This window comes from Mangifera indica, chromosome 7 (genome assembly GCF_011075055.1).
Source record: "Mangifera indica cultivar Alphonso chromosome 7, CATAS_Mindica_2.1, whole genome shotgun sequence".
Taxonomy (NCBI): domain Eukaryota; kingdom Viridiplantae; phylum Streptophyta; class Magnoliopsida; order Sapindales; family Anacardiaceae; genus Mangifera; species Mangifera indica.
This window is the reverse complement of record NC_058143.1, coordinates 12,899,935-12,923,092: the sequence shown is the minus strand read 5'-3', so window position 1 is coordinate 12,923,092 and position 23,158 is coordinate 12,899,935. Positions and strand designations below refer to the sequence as shown.

The 23,158-nt window shown below is 34.4% G+C and overlaps 3 protein-coding genes and 1 long non-coding RNA gene across 7 annotated transcripts; 3 read left to right on the top strand and 1 right to left on the bottom strand.

Annotated features, from left to right (window-relative positions):
- The first annotated feature begins 316 nt into the window (after positions 1-316).
- LOC123219915 (membrane-bound O-acyltransferase gup1-like) lies at positions 317-6,684 on the top strand. The gene is made up of 19 exons (XM_044641884.1): positions 317-907; positions 996-1,051; positions 1,138-1,319; positions 1,398-1,446; positions 1,549-1,652; positions 1,771-1,835; positions 2,292-2,362; positions 2,817-2,876; positions 2,989-3,099; positions 3,685-3,809; positions 3,897-3,948; positions 4,507-4,569; positions 4,767-4,876; positions 4,961-5,053; positions 5,164-5,245; positions 5,523-5,600; positions 5,870-5,945; positions 6,028-6,077; positions 6,387-6,684. Exons 1-19 carry the CDS (start codon positions 781-783, stop codon positions 6,426-6,428), a joined length of 1,596 nt encoding a protein of 531 aa, XP_044497819.1. The 5' UTR covers positions 317-780; the 3' UTR covers positions 6,429-6,684.
- Positions 6,685-8,243: 1,559 nt separating this feature from the next.
- LOC123220103 lies at positions 8,244-9,032 on the top strand. The gene is made up of 2 exons (XR_006502983.1): positions 8,244-8,654; positions 8,751-9,032. It is a non-coding gene; the product is annotated as an uncharacterized LOC123220103 (long non-coding RNA).
- A 1,253-nt stretch (positions 9,033-10,285) lies between these two features.
- Positions 10,286-15,588, bottom strand: LOC123220102 (flap endonuclease 1-like). 4 transcript variants are annotated; one of them, XM_044642115.1, is made up of 17 exons: positions 15,411-15,588; positions 15,201-15,317; positions 14,975-15,033; positions 14,790-14,849; positions 14,604-14,657; positions 14,457-14,505; positions 13,982-14,029; positions 13,771-13,836; positions 13,548-13,598; positions 13,185-13,304; positions 13,025-13,109; positions 12,840-12,921; positions 12,034-12,148; positions 11,878-11,934; positions 11,707-11,753; positions 11,569-11,623; positions 10,286-10,566 (listed from the first exon to the last, which is right to left on the bottom strand). In XM_044642115.1, exons 1-16 carry the CDS (start codon positions 15,420-15,422, stop codon positions 11,614-11,616), a joined length of 1,032 nt encoding a protein of 343 aa, XP_044498050.1. In that variant the 5' UTR covers positions 15,423-15,588; the 3' UTR covers positions 10,286-10,566; positions 11,569-11,613. The 4 variants fall into 4 exon arrangements, with proteins under 4 accessions (XP_044498050.1, XP_044498052.1, XP_044498051.1 ...); XM_044642117.1 differs by having other exon boundaries at positions 15,419-15,588; XM_044642116.1 differs by lacking the exon at positions 11,569-11,623.
- Positions 15,589-16,188: 600 nt separating this feature from the next.
- LOC123221493 (protein NRT1/ PTR FAMILY 4.5-like) lies at positions 16,189-18,908 on the top strand. Its single transcript, XM_044644335.1, has 6 exons — positions 16,189-16,206; positions 16,283-16,355; positions 16,446-16,663; positions 16,749-17,171; positions 17,266-17,390; positions 17,870-18,908. Exons 1-6 carry the CDS (start codon positions 16,189-16,191, stop codon positions 18,837-18,839), a joined length of 1,827 nt encoding a protein of 608 aa, XP_044500270.1. The 3' UTR covers positions 18,840-18,908.
- The last annotated feature ends 4,250 nt before the right edge of the window (positions 18,909-23,158 follow it).

Below are 23,158 nucleotides of genomic sequence, written 5' to 3'. Positions count from 1 at the left end.
CAAGATTGGGACTGAAAAATGAAGAAGAAGAAACCGAGATCGAGACCAAATTTGTCATTGTGTGTCATCAGGAGTGACAAAGAGCGTCGAAGAAAGAAGTTTGTCGTCCGCGATAGAAAAAGAATGCTAGCTATCAATTAGAAAGGGCATTAGAGAAAATAGAAAGAAAATATAAACCTTGGTAGAAAAATATGAGTTTTAAAAATTTTGAACTGATAAAATTATAATTTTTATAAATTAATGAAGAAAAATAAAATAAAATATTAATATTTTTATATAGATTTTTAAATAACATCTTTATCTTTCATACTGTAAAAGAATATTTTAAAATGTGCTTCTAGTTTTGATGATTTGGATTATACATCTAAGATGTTTGAAGAATGTCCTATGAGGCTATACTTGGTCAGATCGCGGAGATGTTTAAGGGTGTTTTCTTATTTATTCAGAATATTACGTGTTAGACAACTGGAATCCTAAAACGCTTTAGTTATTGAAAATTTGAATGAAAAAACAGGACCCAGAGTTTTTCTTATTGTTACTTATGAGATCTTGGGTATTTGGTTTCTTGCCTCGAGTTTCTGGAGAGTAAGAGAGTGAAGACGGTTGAGGAAACGAAAGTTTTTATGGGTTTGATTTGTTAGAGGCAGAAAAGACACCATTTGAGTATTTTTGTCCTTCAAAAAAAAAAAAAAGTTGGCTGCTTTCGCTCAAAAGTCAACTATATGCACTGGTTATTCTAATGCGTATATTTCAAAGCTCTTCTAGGTGTGTAAAACGGGCATGAGTGAATCGAAGATGAAGAAGAAGAATCACTGTGGTTCAATCAGAGGAGAACTCTATTTTCTCCTAGCATACGCAGCAGTCTTCTATTTTTTTGTCATTCGTCGCTCTCTTCAAATCTCTACTGGTATTCCATTTCTTCATCTATGTTTAAAATTTAACTACTAATAAACGATTCTCAGTTCTCAATTCGTTATTATCTCTCTCTGTCTCAGATCACTATAAAAAACTCTACGCATTACGTCCCGGCTGGCTCTCTAATTTTCTCAATGTAATTTACCTAGCCCCCTTTCGACTATCACTACATAGAAGTAATTAATTATTTTTTATTGACTGTTCTCTTCTACTTTGTTTTAGGATGTCTCTGATGCTCAATGGAGAAATTTTCGTTCTAATATACCTATTCTTTCTGTGGTTTTTGGAGTTTTCGCCACATTGGCCAATTCCCTTAGAGCTATTTTTCATTTTAGAGCCAAGGGGATGTCAATTCTCTGGCTTTTCCTTTCTTTAGTTTACCTATTCTATCTACATGGAGCTTGGTATGCCTTTTTGTCACACTCTTTATATTTTGTTTAATCTTGGGATTTCACTAAACTTCTTGTTCAATCTTTTTGCAGTGTTATATTTATTCTCTCTATTGCCTCCCTTAATTTTCTTCTGGTCAAGGTATGTTTGCTACTCCATAAAATTTCCATCTGTCACAGTTGTAGATTTCCCACCAGAGATTTTTTGTCGTTGACATATTTAACTATATTTGCCTTTTTGCAGGTTTTTGCCCGAACAAACTACTTCCCATTTCTACTTTGGGGCTTCAACATATTTTTCCTAATATGTAATCGTGTTTATGAAGGATATTCATTCTCATTATTGGGGTGCGTTGTGTATGATACATTAGTAATTGCTTGTTCTTTCATGTAGTAGTTGCATTTCTTGTTTAACACAAGACATTATCGTCCTTCTAACTTTGTTTATGTTTTCTGTCCTGCTTAGGCAACGATGGTCATATTTGGACAACTTTCGGGGGACCTTTAGATGGCATATTTGCTTTAACTTTGGTATGTTCTTGATTCTATTCATTTTTGTCTTTCTTTTCGCTGTGAGTTTTCTTCATATCCTTTAGTTGAGTGTCATATGCTCTAATCTTCACAATTAATGGACTACTGTCCTCCATAGGGTGCTTTGCCTATTGTTAGATTAGAGCCAACTGGGTTCTTTAGCCACATAAATTTTATAGGCAATTACAGAACTTTGATAGTTGGATAGACTACTGTTAGTAATTTAGCTGGTAGTGTTTCTTGGGGTTTACAAGTGACCTTGTAATTGATTGCCTCTCACACCTGGTTAGGAGTCTGGTTAATCTTCATATGGAGAAAAGAAATAGAGCTTTGAGTTTTGAATAGAAGTTATTCTTGCAGAATGGAATTGTAGTTTGGAAATCTTACATATGATATTTTATTTGTTTATTGAGTGTTCTTTTTAGGCAGGTTTCTTATTTAGATTAATTGTTTCAGTTATTTTGCGCATGATAAGTTTTGGATATGATTACTATGTGGCCCATCAGGATTCTCGATTTGATCACAAGGTATTTGTTTCACAGAGACTTTGGTACTGCCAATAATTTATGCATATTACTGTTTGTGGGATTTTTTTTTTCTGTTTGTTTTCAGCTCTACTTGGGTTTTGCTACCATGTCTATAAGGAAAAATAAAATTGCAAATTTGGTAGCAATGAACTAGGGCTTGAATTGTGATTCTACTATGAAATATTCTGCACACATTCATTTGCCTTGAATTTTCTGTATTGAAACAACATTGTGTGCCTGTTCCTCAAGAGTGGACACTATGTATTCTTGTGCACCATTATATTGAACATTGATCCAGAAATTTCAGGGTTTCTAAATTGCAAATTGATTTTCCTTTTTTTTTTATTGAGAGTTTATGTTTGCCTGTACTCAAACAGTTGAGGGAAACAATTATTTTAACCAATCAGAAGCAAAATTTTTCTGATATTTTTTCATACTGCTCCAACGTCTGCAGAAGCATGTCCAACGTTGCCAAAATTGTAAATTCGGAGAAAGCTGCTTGGAAGTTCTACAGGTTAGCAGCTACTTAGACAGAGCCATTGTACTAGTGTTCTTGCTGCATCCTTGTTGCTGCTATCTTCTGTACTAATAGGATTTGGTGTTCATGAATTTATTTTTACACACAGGAAAGAAGTATCATTGAAAGTTTCACCTTTAGTATATACATCTGTTATTTGGTATATGCACCTCTTTACATTGCTGGGCCTATTATAAGCTTCAATGCGTTTGCTTCACAGGTCGATGACTCTTATCCTGATACTATGTTTTCATTGCTTTCTTTTTCCTTATGTTAATATTCCAATTGTATATAAAGCTCTGAACCATTCTCTGGACGAAGTGGTTTTAGTGGTACGCTCTGTAGTTGTACTTAGTCATTGGCCTCATTTCTTACTCTGACCATAGAGTTCCAGTTGTTTCAGGAGTCATTAATGGTCTGAGTTAGAGAAACAATCAAACAGTTAAAAGCATTTATCTGGACAATATTTTGATCTTTGAAGAATGTTTGTAGTGGAAGGTCCAAAAGACATTAAATAAGCAATTCCAGTAAATACCAACATTAAGGCCAACATGCACAAGTGGTTTAGATTGTGGGATCATGCAACTATTAGGAGTGTGTAACTTATTCATGTTATTGGCCACAGTTGTCTGCAAGTTAGAGGATAAATAATTATAAATTACAGACAATTAATATGCTATATATGATTTTCTATTGAACAACACTATGGCTGTACACATATATATATATTTCCCAAAAAACTTTGTCCATCCTGGTACCTTTTCATGGATTCTCATTGTGTTTTCTTCCTGCAATGATTTTGCAGTTAGATGTGCCTCAAAGCAACTACCCAAGAAGAGATGTGGTTTGGTACGGGTTACGTTGGGTATTTAGTCTTTTTCTAATGGAACTAATGACACATCTGTTCTATTACAATGCTTTTGCAATCAGGTAAGCTTGGAAAGGATGAATCTTATGTCAGGAATGTTGCAATCATGTTTTGTTGATGAATAATTAATTTTATTTCTGCAACACCAGTGGCATTTGGAAACTATTATCTCCTTTGGATGTTTTCATAATTGGATATGGGGTAAGACATGATCTTGATTCTTTTTATTCTTTTTCCAGTTGGATTATAGGCATCTTAGATTTAAATATGAATCATCTTGAAATATGTTCTTTTGATATCAAAGATATTGTTTCTATGTATAAGTTATCTGAGCATTGCAACAGGAGGTGTAACTTCTGCTGTGATGAGCAATCAAACTCCCTATGAGTGTTTATTGAAGTGAGGAAAGAGCTCATGTATTATGTGGCTGAAACAAGTCCAGAAGATTTATTTTATTGGCTAAAATATGTTATACAATCAATTAGTACCCTTGGGAATGACCTAATTGATCTAGTTTTGATTATAATTTGTTTCTTTTATTACTGTACAATTAGAAGCATTCAAAAAATGTGTATAGAAAGAAATAATTAATGAGAGAATAGAATTTGTTCTGCGTTACAGTTAATGGTTAAAGATGCTGTAAAGTTTAGGCTCACTTGTACCTTATTATTATCTGTATTGCCTCTTTAATTTGTTAGATGGTAAGCAGTTCTTGGAATGATCATATTGATCTTATGCATTTGCCATATGCTATTACAGGTCTTAAACTTCATGTGGTTAAAGTTTTTTCTGATCTGGCGCTATTTTCGCTTCTGGTCACTGGTATATTTTGTTTGAAATTGTACTTTTCCCTTAAATCTTATTTATTCTTAACTGTTGCTTAAATATAGTTTCTTCTTATGTAGTCTAGTCCTTGAACAGATTTATTTTCTGGTCAATCATAACTTGTGGTTGACTTTTATCATTATTGCTTGTATACAGATGGAGAAAGCTTATTTCTTACATTAATGTCATTGTAGATATGTGGCATCAAAACATGGGAGAATATGCCAAGGTGTCTTAATAATTGCCACAGCTTGGAAACATTTTGGAAAAATTGGCATGCTTCCTTCAACAAATGGCTTGTGAGGTACATCTTTCAACTCTTCATCTGGTCTTTTCCGGCACTCTGGTTGATTCTGAAACGTATAACTGAAAATGGCTATAATCATAGGTACATGTATATTCCTCTTGGGGGTTCTCGAAGAAAACTTTTGAATGTTTGGCCTATATTCACGTTTGTTGCTTTATGGCATGATCTAGAGTGGTATTTCTTTTTTCCATCATATTCTTTTTGTTACTTCATCTGTCAGTTTGCAGTGTGATATGCTAGTAAAAATTGTTCCCCTTTACTGAAATCCTGTTCTCTTGTTTTAGGAAGCTTCTTTCATGGGCATGGTTAACTTGCTTTTTCTTTATTCCAGAAATGACAGTGAAATCAGCAATGACTACATTTCAGGTGATCTTTCCCTGAATTCTTAATTTTGTACTTCTCATACTTGTATGAGTTAAAGAGTAAACAGCTTGGGTTCAGATTTACCCTCTCCAAAGGGGCTGTTTTGAGTTCAACAAACACTGCATTGGTTGTCCTAGCCTATATGCTGTTGGGTCGATCTTTGGGTACTAATGAATTGAACAAAGTTAACTATGTTCACTTTTATACATTTATTTTAGAAGGTTTATGGCTTGCTTCATAGCATTTGAAGTTTGATTGTCACTGTATATGCTGTTGTCAGGCTGAGAGTGCTTTTGGGGAATTCATTTTCCGAGAACTCAGTGCACTTGCTGGTGCCATCACAATCACTTGTCTCATGGTTTGTTCTCAACTGCATTAAAGCTAGAGTAAAGTTAAAGTTATTATTTTAATGTACAGTTTATAACTTTCTCTTTTAAGAACTCAAGATTTTCATTTGTGGTGTCATTTTATTCTTCTAATCTTCTGAGAATTCACACTGGTTGGTTCAGGGTCTTAATTTATCTATGCACCCCTAAATTACCACATTTTTAATTTGTCTAGGAATTTTATAAAAAGTTATTGCATCTCTAGGCTCTGTAGAACTTGTTATAAGCTTCATTTATGCAGATTGCGAACCTTGTTGGTTATGTTATTGGACCATCAGGCCTTAATTGGTTGATGTCTCAATTTCTTACAAGAGAAGGTAAGTTGATGCCTACGACCTTGTTTTTGCTGCTTCAGGGCCATGTAGCTTGCACTATTTGATGCTATATTTCATGTTACAGGATTGCCTGTATTGGTTGGCATGTTTATAACCTTCTATGTTGGGACAAAGGTAAGTGGAATCAGATGGTTAAAGTATTCTAATGATTTTGGAGTATATATTAGCATTACAATAAAACTATGTACAGAACTTTTGATACATAATTTAAGTACACAAATAATGTGTCATCATGTGATTGGATGATTTTGAATTAAAGATAAAGTAACACTAATCATATAATGATGCATCATCTATGTACCTAAATTATGTACCAAAAGTGTGTATACATAGCATTGCTCATTAGCATTAACTAGGAATCTTTTCACAATTTAAGGTTCTGATTGCCATTAACTTCTCCTCAAATGAAATCTTATTGTGCAGCTGATGTTCCACATCCAAGATGCCAAGCTAGGGCAGCAGTAAACCTAGTGCCTGATTGATGTTTATTTCTTGGCGTATGTTCCCTGAGCTGTTAATTTGTAGAAATAGGAATGCAGATTTTGAATTGTTATTTGCATATTCATTTTGAGGACTTGGGATTTGCTCAATAAATTTTTCGATGACAACCATACTTCACATTGGCTAGTAGTAACAAAATTTCATTTTATACTTGAATTGTATAAGGTAAAATGATGGGGAAATATCTTTTGCAGATTGCTATTTTAGTTGTTCCTCTTCACATTTGCATTCATGAAACATTTATGTATGTTCTCCTGGGCAGCCTTAAGTAAATTTCTTGTAATTATGTGCCTCAATCAATAGTTACATACATATACATCTTCACATCCTTTTTATTGTCAAGTCTTGTGCTACAAATCACAAGTCCATTCTCCTAAATGTTTACCTTCAGTTCAAAATTACCTAATCATATGTTGTCATATTAAGTTATAAGGGCAACTTAATAAATTAAACACAAGATAAGGATGAAATGTGTTAGGTTGTTTTCTTTGGGTGAACAAAGACTACCTACTTTTTGAGTTTTTGGTCGTTGCTCTTGTAGTAAGTTGCTTCTCTTGATGTTGCTTTGTGATTTTGGTCAAAAAAGAGTTTTATTGTATAATAATTATCACCTAGTTCTTGGAGTGCAAGTTGAATTTTAAAAAAACTTTTAACTTTTTTGAAAGGATGGATGACATGTGGAAATTCAAAATCTTTGATCATATATTATGGCAAGTGATGCTTTGCCAAGTGCAGTTATGTGGTGCATTGATTATGCCGTTTTGCATGACCATGAACTTTAATCATGCACGTTTTGTTTGCATCCTAGGATGCTAAACATGTTTCTTAGGGATGATCACAACCGCTTCTCATTATGTCTCGATTTGGCTACAAATGAGAACATTAACTCTCAATTTCTTCACGTCCTCAAAGTTCTTGAGTCTTCATTTCTTGGGTCTTTGACAGTCTAAGCTCTAGAGGTCTACTTTTGGTGGTCAATTGGAGAGTTATGTATATCAGGTTGTGAGACAGTGAGTTATCAAGCACTAAGAGATCTTCGTTACACGAAAACCCTAGAATAACAACAATGGTAAGTTATAATTAAAATGGAAACAAAATAAAAATGATGGAAACTTACTTTTTCTTAATTTTTTTTTTCTGTCAAAACCAAAATTACATGCTTAAACCTTCGATTTTAAAGCTATTATTTGTAGCAACCAAAAGATAATTGTTTATGAAGCATTTAAAAAAACTTATTTTCATTTACAATTTGAAAAATATAATATTTGACTCATTCTTGGTAGTACTTATATATCTACTTTTTGAACTCTGAAATTGTAAATTTGGTATGGTTGGATTGTTTGTTAGTTATGCACACTTTTAAGCTTGGATGACGTCGATTGATGTCGAAAATAACTTAACTTTATCGGGAAGATAAAACTGACTTTATCTTTATCAGGGAAGATGAAGACAAGATCCAACGAAGATGAGAGATCTCATCTTCGTTGGGAAGACGATGTTTCGTCTTTCGTGACGAAACATCATCTCCTGCTAGGTTTAAGACCATCGGCCAGGGGAAAAGATAGTGAGAGAGTGACCGTCGAAGGAAGAGAAATGAGATATCGCCAGATAAGCGACCAAACCTTGGGGGGGGGGGGGGGGTGGTGGAGGGATATCATTTTTTAAAACTTAACCTATGAGAGAAATTGTTAATTTTTAGGGTTTGAAGAAGAGGGGGGGGGGGATAAAATTTTAAGGAGTTAAAGTTTCGTTAATTTTAACCGCTTATGGATGAGTAAATGAAAATTTCAAGGTTAAGAGATAAGAATTTAAGATACGAGGATATTTTGAGTTAGAAATAGTCATTTGGCCTTCACACAAGCTCAAAGTATGTCCGACAAGGAATTGTTAACAGAGTAGAAACTGTTGCTTGCGTTAGATTTTGCATCAAGAGATTCACTTTAGATGTTCCAATCGAAGTGGTTGTTGGTCAGACCACAAGTATGTCATCTGTTTCCCGGTATCTAGTGTGGTGAAAATTAGAACCATTGATGGTGTGTGGCAAGTCTGGACTTTGCCCTGTATTCTTCTTTCTTTCAAGCCTACCTGTTGTTGAAATGAGGGCGAGTCAATTTAATCGAGGAGCTGAATATCTGAGTTCATATGTGTTTTCACCAATGGTCTCAGACATTAGCAAAGTCCATCTCTCAAGTAATGATACTGAATTCTGTCTCTAACAATTATACATCGTTTGAATGCTTTTGTAACAAATTTTGTAAATGAATGGCAATCTCTAAATACTTTCAGATTCTTGACCATTTGGAGGTCTGTCCCTTCTGGAGTCTCACTATGAATGCACTTGATGTTTCCAAACAATCTTCTTCAAAGGAGAATCCAGACAAGGCAAAAAGAGATTCCTCTTCGACAGAACCTACAGAGCAAGGCCAATGGATTACTTCTTACAATTTTAAATAAAATCATTTCTATATCTGGAAATGATTTGTTATAGACAACAAATCTATGCACTCTCTGACCAACTTCAATTCATCTCCAACAAGGTGTGGTTTTGATTCCCGGTCTTTCTTTTAATTTCCTTATCCTTGTTAACTCTTTTTGTGTCTTTGGAAGCAGCATTTATTGTGGCAAGTAGCACATAATCCTCTGCTGTGGACCAGATTCCTCATGGCAATTTCTGCCATTTCAACATTTTGATGCATTTTGCAAGAACCAAGCAAGGTACACAAGACCGGATCATCCTTGAAAGTTAGAAGGACAACTATTAATAACTTCAAGTGCCTTTTCAAGCATCCCGGCTTCCCCATACAGATTCACCATGCATCCATTAGTGCTTAATTCCAGGATTCAAATTGAACTTGGAGATCATCATGTGAAAATACTCAACACCTTCTTCAACTAGCCCTTGGTGACTACAGCCACACAATAAACGAAGAAAAGTAATGGAGTTCGGCCAAAACCCCACAAATAACATATGCCTAAAGAAGGCAATAGCTGCATCACCATGACCATGAACTCCATAGCCAACAAAGTTCCAAGTGAACAGAACCCTCTTATAAATCCCCACATTTTGCATACTTATCTATAAGAGCATTCCCAACAAAAAAAATTCCCCAACACCCTCATCTCTGAGACAATACTACGCAAACAAGCTTCCATGTCAAAAGCACTCACATGAGCACAAGAAGAAAGCAAGCCAACAAGTGTGAAACCATCGAGACCCACTTCTCATTTCTCATTCTTTCATAATCCGCCAGTGCTTTAACATGAAAACCCCCTTGAGAGTAGCAAGAAATCATGCAATTCCAAGAAACCAAATCTCTATTGGACATTTTATCAAAAACCAACCTTGCAGTTTCAGCCAATCCATCAGCAGCATAACACCGCAGAAGGCTGACTCAAATAACAGCACATCTCAAACCACATCTTATTACAGAGCCATGAAGCTCTAGGCAATTATTTAAAGCCTTAACTCGCTCACAAGCCTTGAGCATGAATGAGAAAGTGAAAGTATCAGGGTGGGACAGAGACCAAAATCATGAAATTGTCATAAAAAATTGGCTTGAGGAGAAGGGCTCTGAGCAAATCCTCTAACGAATGTATTCCAAGCTTGTTTTTGTGGCTTTTGGTTTGGATTTGGTTGGAAAGAAGTTGAGCTTAGGAAAGAAAGCCTGAGATGGAGATGGCACAAAAGTTCAGAAGTTTGTTGGAAATGGCAGGATGGTGTTGAAGACTATTAACGATGACGTGTGTGGAATTTTTTTTTAAGCCTTTGAAGGCTGTTGCATCCTTGCAAGAGAGTTAAAGTTGAAGCACAAAGTAGTACATATGGGAAGCAACATAGATATTTAGATTAAATCTTACATTAACATCCTCAAGTCTGCCTCAGAATGTTTCAACTCGTAAGAACACAACCAATTAATCTGACTAATTTTTCTATTCCACCATAACTGCTAGAAACCAATGTGTGTAGCTCTGGCCATCTACATTTAAGTTATATGCAAAAAATAAAAAATTATAAAAAAAAAACCTATTTCTTCTTCTTACCACCACCACCAGCCTTGGACTTTTTGTTAGCCGTTTCTTTAGGAGTATTCCCCAGTGTTTTCTGCCATCAAGTTGAGAAAACAAACACTATACTTGAGAGAGTGCTTCTCAGTAAGGTATTCAATATCCAAGCTTGAACACAAGATATTAAGGATATTAAAAACTAAAGTCTAGTTTGCTTGGACTTAAATTATGTGCCTTTGGAAACCCCCACTCTCACCTTCTTCAGTTGATCTACAGATACATTATTGGTAAATTAAGGGAGTTGATTACCATAACCAATTATGGAATATTAGAAGATTAACTTCCGTGCATAAAGGCTTTTAGGACAAAATCACTATAACCATCTTTACTCAATTTGTTATACTCAACTAATTCACTACTTCAAATCTACGATGTCAAACACCAGTTATAATTAAGAAAAGAAAGAATAAATTAAACTGGAAAAGGAAAAATAATCTGGTGGCTTGTCTTCAAAATGATAAATCACCGAAACAATTGTTACACCTAAATACATGAGCAGCTTATATGATATGGTCCAATTTTCTCATTATACCATAGCAATGATAAAAACCCCGATTTTGCTGAATGAATTAAGGGTAAGAAAGATAAAGTGCAAATAAGATCAGGAGGTTCAACAAGCTTCATAGGGTAGTGCTTTGAGCCCAGGGCTACAGATGGCAGCCTAGGGCTGCCAATGAACTAAGGATTGAACCACAAATTTTGGATCGTGTCATTAAGGGTACCAAGAAATTATGGAACCAAATAAGGTCTACACATAGAATACCCAACAGCAAAGATCAAGCTTGGAAGAAGGGTAATCTTTCTACCATTGTGTCATTAAGTTACACTACAGAAAAAGAGATCTTATACATATAGGCATTAGTTTGCATGAGAATTCAAATCAAAAGGCAGTGGGCGAAAAGTTATAGGTCATGATTAAGATTAGCAAGATTAGCACACAACTACTTTATATGATCCATTAAAAGTTTATCTTCAATTAACCCCAAAATGCATCACACAAAAAAATAGGCAGTCAGATCTTAATGCTAATGAAGCATACATTCTGTCTTCTGGCAGCATACATGTTAGCAACTGGTTTAAAAAATTATTCCAGCCTGTAACATGAAAAAAAAAAAAAAAGGAATGGTCGGCAAAAGAGAAAACTTTATTCAAACATAATTATTGAAGCAATACTTACCAGCCCTGTGATGACTTGTTCTTGGCTGACTTAATTTTTCCTATGGCCTAATATACAAAAAAAAAATTCAAAAATTGATTTAAAATAAATATTATTTCTTGACATGCTAAATAAATATAACCTCATGGAAAGTGTAGGAGAGAACTTTGCCATAACACTTAGAAGACAGACCTTTGTCACTCTATCACTGTTGAATCCATTTTCATTCACCAGAAAGGTAATCAATCCCTGAGAAGAAAGAAAATACAAAGCAACAACTTTAACATACTAAAAGGTCAAAAAGCAAGCATAATTCAACATATATGTCTAAGTTGGGCTATCATTCACCTCTTCATCTGGAGGAGTCCACTTAAGATCAAGTTGCTCTACATCAGTCAAGACTTCTGGTTCCTTAAACAGCCGACGAGTCTCTTGATATGGCCAATCTTCTGGTATTTGGTATCTGGATAAAAAAATAAGTTGAATGAATTTGAAGCAGATAGAAAGCATAAAAAATGTTCACCTCTCAAACAAATGAGTACATATACAGACTGATCAACCCGCATACCCTAAAAACTTAAAACTCCTTATGAGTTAATAATCCACTAAATTTATTATCAAAAAACAAAACAGTTATCACAGTAAATGTATCTTTTTTTAAGATAGGAATTTAGAATCAGTACTAATTATATGAGAAAGAGTAGACAGTTTCATAAAACAAGGACAACTCACACAAGGACAGCCTGCATTGAAAAGGATACAGAAAATATACACATGATATTGTAGGCAATAATGTGTACTAATCATGGCCAAATTTTATAATTCCCAAAATTGGAAATTAAACAAAAACCAGCAGCAATGGAAGAATTTATGGAAACTGATTTCAAACTAGTCATTTTGCTTGAAATTAGGCAGAGTGATCCTGTCTCATAATCTAAATGATAATCCAGACATGAATGAAAAAGAATGAGTTCTCCAACAATACTGCAGCCTCTTTCACCTTTTTCAAGAATTTGATCAGCAAGTTACAACAATCAAACTTCCAATTCATAACTTAAAACAATTTGATCATGCATTAGAAAACCGTTTCACACTGTATAAGCGGAAAAGAATAGCAATCATGTAATTACTTTCAAGCTGAAAGAAGTAATTACCTATCTTTATTTATATTCTCTAGTATATTCTCTATTAAGCCATGTTGACGAATGAGCTTTAGAGCAGTCTGTCCACCAATACCTGTAGCAAATGTGTATTATGACAAAAAAATTTAAGATGGAATTATTGAACCTTTAGACAATTATTGTCACAAAAAACAAAGTCCACTTTAAAATCCAAGTACCTCGAATGCTATCACAATAATCACAACCAGAAAGGATACTCAAGTCAATAAATTGCTCCATGGTAAGATTCAGTTCTTCCAAAATCTGATACAAAATAATCAAATAGAACAGTTAAGTAATTACTCGAGTAACCACATCAGTGTTCAATGTCCAATGGACCTTTGCAACTTCAAACTCGATGACAGGGACTTTTCTTGAGCTAGGATCCATCAAATGACGAAGAAATCTAGGAGCACCGAAAGTTAGGGTATCCATATCTTCAGAAGCAACAGCATAAACCTGATATATACCAGAGTTTACATCAAATAATTAGCAATATCTACAAAAGGCAGTAATGCTGTCATTCAAAGATTTTGCAGGGTCATCACACATTTATGAGAAACTGATATACTGTTAAATGATATAGAGAATAAATTAAATGCATATTAAATGCCACATAAAGCTTAGTGAAACCATCTTATTTCATGAATTGTGCACACATTACCAAACAAAATAGCTAATTGTCAAACTTGAGATACATGCCTTGTCTGATTTACAAAGTGCAGCACATTGGGCCTCTGCTTCAGAAGGAGCCTACAAAAATAAAGCAAAAGTTATAAAATCAAAACCATTTACTTCATAATTGGCAAAAAACAAGTTATTCATAAATAAATCAAGAAAAGAGATATCAAGAAAGTGGAAAAATAAACACATATTCTCAACATAACAAACTCCCCCAAGCAATAAATTGCATATCTAAACTCACCTCAACTACAGGCACTCCCATTAGTCTTAGAAGTCTTTTGCAGTCTTCATTGTGCTGCTTTGTCACCTGCAACAATAGAGAGCATATGGCCTCAAAATCTAGCACAAATGAATATATTCCTCTCTGAACAAAACCTAGACATAAAAGTGAAAAAACAATAGTATGGTAATCATAAATTACCAGAAGCAAGATGTAAGAGCAAAGGACCCACCTTCACAGTCTGTTTACTGAATTTTTCGATGTCGTCTTTATTACCAGCCTGCAATGAGGAAAACTAGAAGTTGTATAATTTATGAGTTACAGGAAACTTCTATAAAAAATTTGGCATATAGAGTTCTTTTGAACAAAACACACATGACCACCCATGTCAAAACTCCTACAGACCCTTGTAAGGGAATACATATTCGTTTTCCTAAAACATGTATATAATATAGACTGTGTTATAAAAAATTTCATATGACACCAAAAATATTATAAATGCAAAAAAATTTTATAGCCATTCTGTCATGGCTTCATATACGAGAGCTATTTGATGGAAATCTCATCACTGTATTGAAACAATGCACTGAAGTCGTGTCAAGAAACCATAATGTGTGACAGATTTTCTTCTTTAAATAATAAAATGAAAAGTAGAAAAGTAACTAGCAGAACAATCACGAGAAATGCAGAACAGAATATTCATATACCGCCACAGCTTCAGCCAAATCTTCAGTAGCATCCGCCCTCTTTGAGTAACTGCATCACAAGCACAGGGTCACAAGTACTATTAATGATGATACACAAGCTTGTGAAATTTGGATTGTATTTTAGGCAAATGATGATAAAGGTTGTACCGCTTTGCAAGCTCTTGTTTTTTCAAATCTGGAGGCTTCCCGTCAAAAACATAGCTGATTACTTAAACAAATCAGATGAGCCAAAGCACAAACATAACCAAATAAAATTCACATAACATTGAATTAAGTACTATCTGAAAGATTTATGTTTGAAAGAGGAAAAAGCAGAGGCAAGAAACACATTACACTGGCTTCATTCCAGCTTCAAGAAGCCTAATTGTACGAGTAAACATGCCTTGTAAGTGACTACAAAACGAACCCAACGAAATCCAATGTCAATATTCACGAACCAGATGAGAAAACTGAACAACAAAAAAAAAAAAAGTTAACTATAACTTGAACTAAATAGTCGCAAATTTTCTAAATCTTACCTAGTAACTTCACCAGCCTTATTAGTTAACGTTTCAGTCCCAGTTCTTCCCACCACAATCTGCTCATTGTTCAACACGCAAAAGCACACAAACCCACACATAAGTTAACCTCCAAAAATGAAAATTGTGTTTTTTTCTCTAAAAAAAGGAAAAAAAAAAGTTCTGGGTTTTCTAATAACTAAGTTTTATGAAAATTTTAAAAAAGAAAGACCAAAAATGTACGAACAAGGAACTGGTAGATGCTCATGCTGGCATCAATGGCAATCTTGCGACCAAAATAGCTGTCAAATTTCTGTTCTTTCATGGCTTTAGGTGCGTTGTCAGCTAACAGTTTTGTTAAACCCTAACACACAACACAGAAAAATACACCTAAATTCACAATAAGTAACGAGAAGAATGAAGAAATAATAGAAATTTCAAAGCAAAGACCAAAAACCTTGATACCCATTTGATCAGTTCAACCAAAAAAAAAAAAAAAACTGCTTCAATTGCCGGTTTGGGTTAACAATAGGCACACTTTTTATCTTCAACTTTCCCGCCTACTTCCGCAGTTCTTTGTGCGTTATGTTCACATACAAAGCCTCAACTGGACACGAGTGCCTTTTTTTTTTTTAGAGTTTTGCCAAAAGACTTATTCCCATCCACGATTCGTTGAAATGACAAAATTCAATCAGTTAAAAATACTTAATTTCCTACCTTCAATAAAATTTACTGTTTAATTTAAGTGTAAAAATATTATTTAATTAAATATATTTAAAAAACTAAAAATTAACTATATTTTTATTTAATTAAAATTTATTATTTAAATTAATAGAAAACTAAAAAACTAAAAATTTAAATTAAGGGTAAAAAAGGGAATCAGACTACAGAAAAATAATGAGTCCATCAATTCTTTTATCTCTTCAACAACTAACAATAGAGTAAGGATCACAGAGTACATTCTTTGATCCATTAGATTAATTTTTAATGAATAAACAACACCAAAAGTAAGCTGACTAATTAATGACTTCCTGGAGTAATGGTTACACCGGTGGACAAGGACTTGCCAGCATGAACCAATTATCATATGTTGAGTAGAGCTCTTGAAAGCTACTTGCCATAACACCAAGTAAGCTTTGCTTCATCAGTTTATAAAACAAGATATAAACACTCAACTTCCCACCTTCAGAATTTTCCAAAACTTGTGACTTCTTGTTCACAATTTGTTATTAAAAATGAGTCTCCACAATATGGTAAGTTTCATCATTTTCCATTGCTTCCGGTATTTTCTCTAGCTCTCTCTGATGTGTTGCATGTTTTGGACTGCAGGGGACTAACAATGGAGAAGACGCATTGATCACCAAGCGAAAGGGTGGATTCAAAGCTTGCATGTTTGTTTTTGGTGAGACAATTATGCATGGTTTTATGGCTGTGAATTTAATTGAACTTAACATGTGAGATTAAGTGTTCCATTTTGTTTCAAATTTTGTAGCCTTGACAGCATTGGAGAACATGGGATTTGTAGCCAATTTGATCAGCTTGGGATACTACTTCTTCTCTGTGATGCACTTTGATTCAGCTGGCTCTGCCAACACTCTCACAAACTTTATGGGCTCAATTTTCTTGCTCACTCTTGTTGGTGGCTTCATTTCTGACACCTTCTTAACCAGATTCACCACTGCTTTAATTTTCGGAACAATCGAAATCCTGGTGAGGAAGCATAAAATCCCTATTTATGTACAGTATCAGAAACCTCAAAAATAAAGACTTGCGTTTTGATTTTGGATTATTGTAGGGCTTGGTGTTAGTAACAATTCAAGCTGCCGTAAACAGCTTGCATCCTGTTGATTGTGGCAAGTCAAGTTGTGTGAAAGGTGGTGCAGCAGGGATGCTATATTTCTCTCTGTGCTTGTTAGCATTAGGTACAGGTGGATCCAAAGGATCTGTTCCTCCACATGGTGCTGATCAATTCAACCAAAACGATCCAACAGAAGCAAAATCACTCCCCACCTATTTCAATTGGCTGCTATTCACTACTACAATTGGAGCTGCCTTTGGGGTCACTTTTATTGTGTATGTTAGCACAGAAATAGCATGGTACAAGGGCTTTCTCATAACAACTGTTGCTACATTTGTTGGCTTTATTGTTTTCGTCATTGGAAAGCCTTTCTACCGGTTAAAACTGCCCAGTGGCAGCCCCATTACAAGGGTTTCTCAGGTCCATCCCCACCTCCACCCCCATGAACCATGACCTTCAAGTTTGCACATAAATATATACATATTGAGCCTAAGCATAGTTGAATGTGTAACAGGTTATAGTTGTGGCATTTAAAAACCGAAAGCAGTCACTGCCAGAGAATCCTGAGGAATTGTATGATATCAATGAAAAAGAAAGAGCTGCAACAGAGGAAAGAATCCTACACACCAACCAGTTTAGGTACTGTCTCATTGTTAATAATGTACAGCAAGCTAATTTTTACTTTTCTCAACACACATGATTATGAGTTGGCTTAATGAGACTCATTAGATTCCTATAATAAGGGATGCTTAGCTGTACCTTGATCCACAAGACAAGCCTCATGGAAGCTGCAGAGAAGAGCTGTCCCCTCTCAAAACGTGTATTCCTGTACTTAATAATGCTTAATTAATCCTTGGTCAACCTAAGTTAACAACTAATTAAAGCCTTTAGGTGAAGAATTGACTACTTAATTAAATGATTGATCAGTTAACCAGTACTTACGGATGTGACCTGCACGAATTGACAGCTAGGAAGTATGACATTATAATATTAAACTATACTTTCTAATTAGCTAATTAGCTAATATCAAATACATTAGTTTAATTCTTAGTGTAGTTGACCACTGAGAAAATTTATGACTTTTGAGCTTGAATTAATATGATTAATTGAAACTGCAGATGGCTCGACAAGGCTGCAATTAGGAGCAAAGATTCAGTGCCAGCACCATGGACAGTCTGCACTGTGACTCAAGTTGAAGAAGTGAAAGTTCTAACTAGAATGTTGCCAATTTTAGCTAGTACAATCATAATGAATACTTGTTCAGCACAATTTCAAACATTTTCAGTACAACAAGGCTATCTCATGGATCGCCATCTGGGCAAATTCGAGGTTCCTCCTCCTTCGATCCCAGTGATTCCAATATTATTCATGCTAATTCTGCTTCCTATATATGAATATGCTTTTGTGCCCTTCGCGCGCACGATCACCAAGCATCCCTCAGGCATTACACAGCTGCAACGCGTGGGTGTGGGGCTAGTTCTTTCCATAATTTCAATGGCGGTAGCAGGCATTGTGGAAGTTAAAAGGAGGAACCAGTCCTTCAAAAACCCTTCAAAGCCTATCAGCCTGTTTTGGTTATCATTTCAATATGGGATTTTTGGGATTGCAGACATGTTTACTCTTGTGGGATTGTTGGAATTCTTTTACAAGGAAGCTCCCTCAGGAATGAGATCACTTGCTACAGCATTTACATGGCTGTCACTTTCATTTGGCTACTTTTTGAGCAGTGCATTTGTTAGTATTATAAATGCGGTGACAAAAAGAGTGGCTCCAAGCAAACAAGGATGGCTACATGGAGTCAACATTAACAACAATAATCTCGACTTGTTTTACTGGTTCTTGGCCATTCTTAGTGTGCTAAATTTTGGACTTTATTTGGTGTCAGCCTCATGGTATAAGTACAAATCAGAAGATCCTTCTGTTAATGCTGATGAGTTGATATTAACAAGACCTCCAAATGAGTTGATTCTTACTAAACAAGAAGAAAAGAGTGATGAGGATGGTGAAGAAAAGACAAAGGAAGATTATGAAAAATCTGCTGCAGCTGAAACAACTGAAAATGATAAAGAAAAAGCCAATGATTGGTGAAGTTATAAGAAAGTTTATTGCTGCTTATTACATATGTATGTAACTGAGTGTGGGTGTGAAATTTGTATGTTGTAAAGGTTTTTGTTACACATTGACAACCATTGGATCAAGTGGTTTGATGTCAACTAAATAAATATTATCCGTTTGTTTTGCATAGTAACAATAAATCATAAAAGTGAGGCCGAATGACTATTTCTTACTTGAATTTTAATAGAAAGATAATTTCCTATCTTTTAAGTTTGAAAATTTTGTTTTATTACGATTTATCAAAGTCAAACATTAGTTTTAACAATCAAAGAGTATTTTTGTTACTTTATATAATATATAATAAGATTAATATCACTCTCATACTTAATAGTACAAAAAACATTACATTTTCATCCTAACATTTCAATTTTTTCTTCTTATCTTTTTTTTTTTTTTGCTTTTCTTCTCCTTTTTTTTTTTTTAATTCTCGGTCGTCAAAAAACACCTAGGGTGAAGTGAGTAGTTCAAAAAGTGACAACTTTCAAATATGACGGGTGTGTATTATAGCATACAAAGTCAAGTAGGGCTAGCATTGCAACAGAGTTGAACTAAATTAAGTATTGTTGGGCTCAAGCTTGACTTGATTCACAAAGTTCAAGCTCGATTAGCTTGAGAGTTATAGGCTTGAGCTCGAGATGGGAACTGTTGAGTTGAGCTTAGCTTACAAAATTACTTCAAAATTTTATAACTTATATAATTATCAAATACCTCATATATTCAAAGTTAAGAAGTAAGATGTTCGAGGTGTAAGTGTAAGATTTTTAAACATTTTAGGAATTTGTTGATGGTATACTCAAACTGACCTGTGAGCTCATTGAGCCAAACAAAAGTTAGGTTGAGCTCGGTTTGATAAAAATCGATTCAAGTGTAACTCAGCTCAATAATAATCAAGTCGAGCCAAGCTTGACACAATGAGGGTTTGACAGCCTAAACCCTCAACCTTTATCTCCTCTCAATCTCACTCAATGGAGAGACCACATCTCACCTTTCTAACACTTTTCTCTTGTTCCAACATTATTATTCTTTTTTGGCGTTATTATTCTATTTCTAACACCTTTTAGTGGCTTTCTAGCATTATCCTTCTATTTCTGACATTATTTTGGTGGGTTTTTGACATTGTTATCTTGTTTCAATGTTCTTCTTTAGGGTTTTAGCTTTTGACATTGCACTAGTGATATTTCAACATTGTTCTCATGTTTTTGACGTTGTTCTGCTATTTCTAACACCTTTTGATGGCTTTTCAGCATTGCCCTACAACTTTTGACATTGTTTTGATAGATTTTCAACATTGTTCCACTATTTGGACATCGTTGTTTGATGTTTCCAACTTCTAACACTATTGTGATGACTTTCTGGGACCATTCCCCTCTTTTAGATATTGTCTTTTTGCTTTCAACGTCTTTTGGTGATTTTTCAATACTATTCTCCAATTTCTGACATTAATTTAGTGGCTTTTTGACACTATTATCCTGTTTTTGGTGTCGTTCTTTGGTATTCCTAACTTTTAACCATGTATATATTGAATAATGAATTGTCATCTAGTTTTAATAAAAATAAAAGTGTATTTTTATTTTTTCACCAAACTTACAAAAAAATTTAACAAATTTTATTTTCCAAATTCATAACTTAATGGGTGGAAAATAGTGAGTTGACCTAAACCGCAATTTTCATGGATCTAGACTTCACAAGTAGGGCTGGATTCGAGCCGAGCCAGCTCGAGCTCGAGCTCGGCTCGGCTCGGTTCGAGCCCGAAACGAGCCGGGCTCTGCTCGGCTCGATCGAGCTCGAGCCGAGCCCGAGCTGGCTCGGTATATTTTTTTAAAAATTTTTTATACAAAACGACGTCGTTTTGATTCCCATATGTACACAAAACGGTGCCGTTTTGATATGAAAAATGAGCCGAGCCGAGCCGTTACCGAGCCAAACCGAAAACGAGCCAAACTCGAGCCGAGCCGAATCCGGCTCGAGTCGAGCTCGAGCCGAACTCGAGCCGACCATTAAAAAACCGAGCCGAGCCCGAGCTCGGCTCGACTCGAATCCAGCCCTATTCACAAGTAAAGTTTTGAACTTAGTTGTTAAGTGTTTTTGCAAACATTTTTGAAACACAAAGAGCCGACTGAGGGTAAGTGAAGCATAGAAAATGTGTAATTTTCAATTGGAAATATTTTCTTTTCTATTAAATTTAATAATAAAATAATAATTTTAAAGACAAAATTCATTTATTAAATTATAAGAAATTAGTCTAGTTAAAAAGGTGTTAACAATGTCATATATAAACTTTTTTACATATAACCCTTTTAATTATTTAATTTGTTTTTAAATGTAAAATCTTTCACTTAACACATATCACAAAAACATATGACATAAATAATATCTAAGAATATTCATATCTATTAATTACATATTCTATGAGTTTAGAGAAAGCTAACCCTACATATAGAGTATATTCCATTGGCTTGAAAAGTCTTTGGCCAAAAGATTTGTTCCCACCCAAGGTATAGTGAAATTTCAAAATCCCACATTCCAACTTTTAAAAACCCAAACACCTATTCATGAGCCAAATTCTATTAAAAATCTCAATTAGGGTTAAGGATAAAACTACTATTTCAATAATAATATTAAAAAATATATAATTTATTATATTCCTCCCCGAGTTTTAAAACTAACAAATTTACCCTACCTAAAGTTTTCCAGTTTTGAAAAGTCATATTTCTTACCCTCTCAAAACCTATGGTTTATTTTCTTCACCTCTAATCATTATCTCTGACGCCAGCAATTTTCTTTTTCCACCCTAAACCATCTCTGACACCAGTTGTCACATTTTCCTACCCTAAATTATTTGGACGAAAAGTCTAATAGTCGGAGAGAGACTAGTTGTCTAGATGACGATTTAGGGGTGGGGAAATGTTGCAACTGGTACTGACAACAGTTTAAAATGAAAAGGGGACATTGTCAACGTCGAAGATGGTGATCGAAGATGGAAAAAAAACCTTAATTTTGAGGGGAAAATGTTATATATTTTTAATATTATTATTAAAAATGATAATTTTACCTCTGTCTCTAACTGAGATTTTTAACAAAATTTAGCTCATAGATAGATACTTGAGTTTTTGAAAGTTAGAGAGTAGAACTTTCGGATTTCACTATACATTGGGTAGGAACAAGTCTTTTGGCCAAAGTCTTTTATTGAAGATATAAAATGAAGATAGATTGCTTGCTAATAAAACTAATAAATTGAAATACTAAAAATAATAATAAAATTAAATATGAGCACATATTTCATGCATGAATAATGTCTCTCTCAATGAGCACATCAATAAAATATGAACAGGGCAAATGATTCATAAGAAACCATTTACAGAGTAGCTGATATTAATTAGTATTTAAGTTTAAAAGGTTGTCTTTCATGTGAAATATAATAGATAAATAAAGTTCAAATGGTGTTACTGCACGTGACAAAAGGATAAACTTTTACGAGAGATAAGGAAACTTTAATATTTAAATAAAGGCCAAAGGACTTCTTTCCACCCAAAAATTGCTTCTTTTTCAAGTTTTTATCCTTTAACTTTAAAAAACTTTTTGACTCAACAATAGACAGTTTAGTTAATCAAATCCATTAGTTTTAAAATTTTATCTCTTTTTTCCCTTTAAAATAATTTTCCGCTAAACCAAGATTTAAAAAACAATATTTTCCCCCTAGGGTTGACTCTTCAATCTCCAACAGTCTCTCCCTTTGGATGTATTCTCTTCCTTCGACGGTCTCTCTCTTCTCTAGCCAGTGATTCAAGTTGGGAAGGCGAAAATCTTTGTTATCTTCCTAAACAAAGACGAGATCTCTCGTTTTGGTCTTCTCGACTTGAATCGTTGGTTGGAGGAGGGAAAGATTGTTAGAGGGAGAGAACACGTCTAGAAGGAAAGACTGTCAAAGATTGCGCCAAAGGAGCAACCAAACATTGAAGAGTAAATCCTAAGGGGGTAAATGTTGTTTTGTAAACCTTGATCTAGGAGAAATTATTATTTTTTAGGGGTTAGAAGGGAAAAATAAGATAAAATTTAATTTTTAAAAATATTATAGATAAAATGATGATTTTGTCCTTAAAATTAAATAAACTTAACAACTCATAAGTGATAAAAGGAATTTTCAAAGTTAAATAATAGGAACTTGAGAATGAAACAATCTTTGGGTAGGAATAAGTCCTTTGGCCTTAAATGAATCATGTGAGACATGAATTAAATATTAAATTGGTAATATTGTGGAAAAATGGATGTGCACATTGCACCGAAGAGATAAT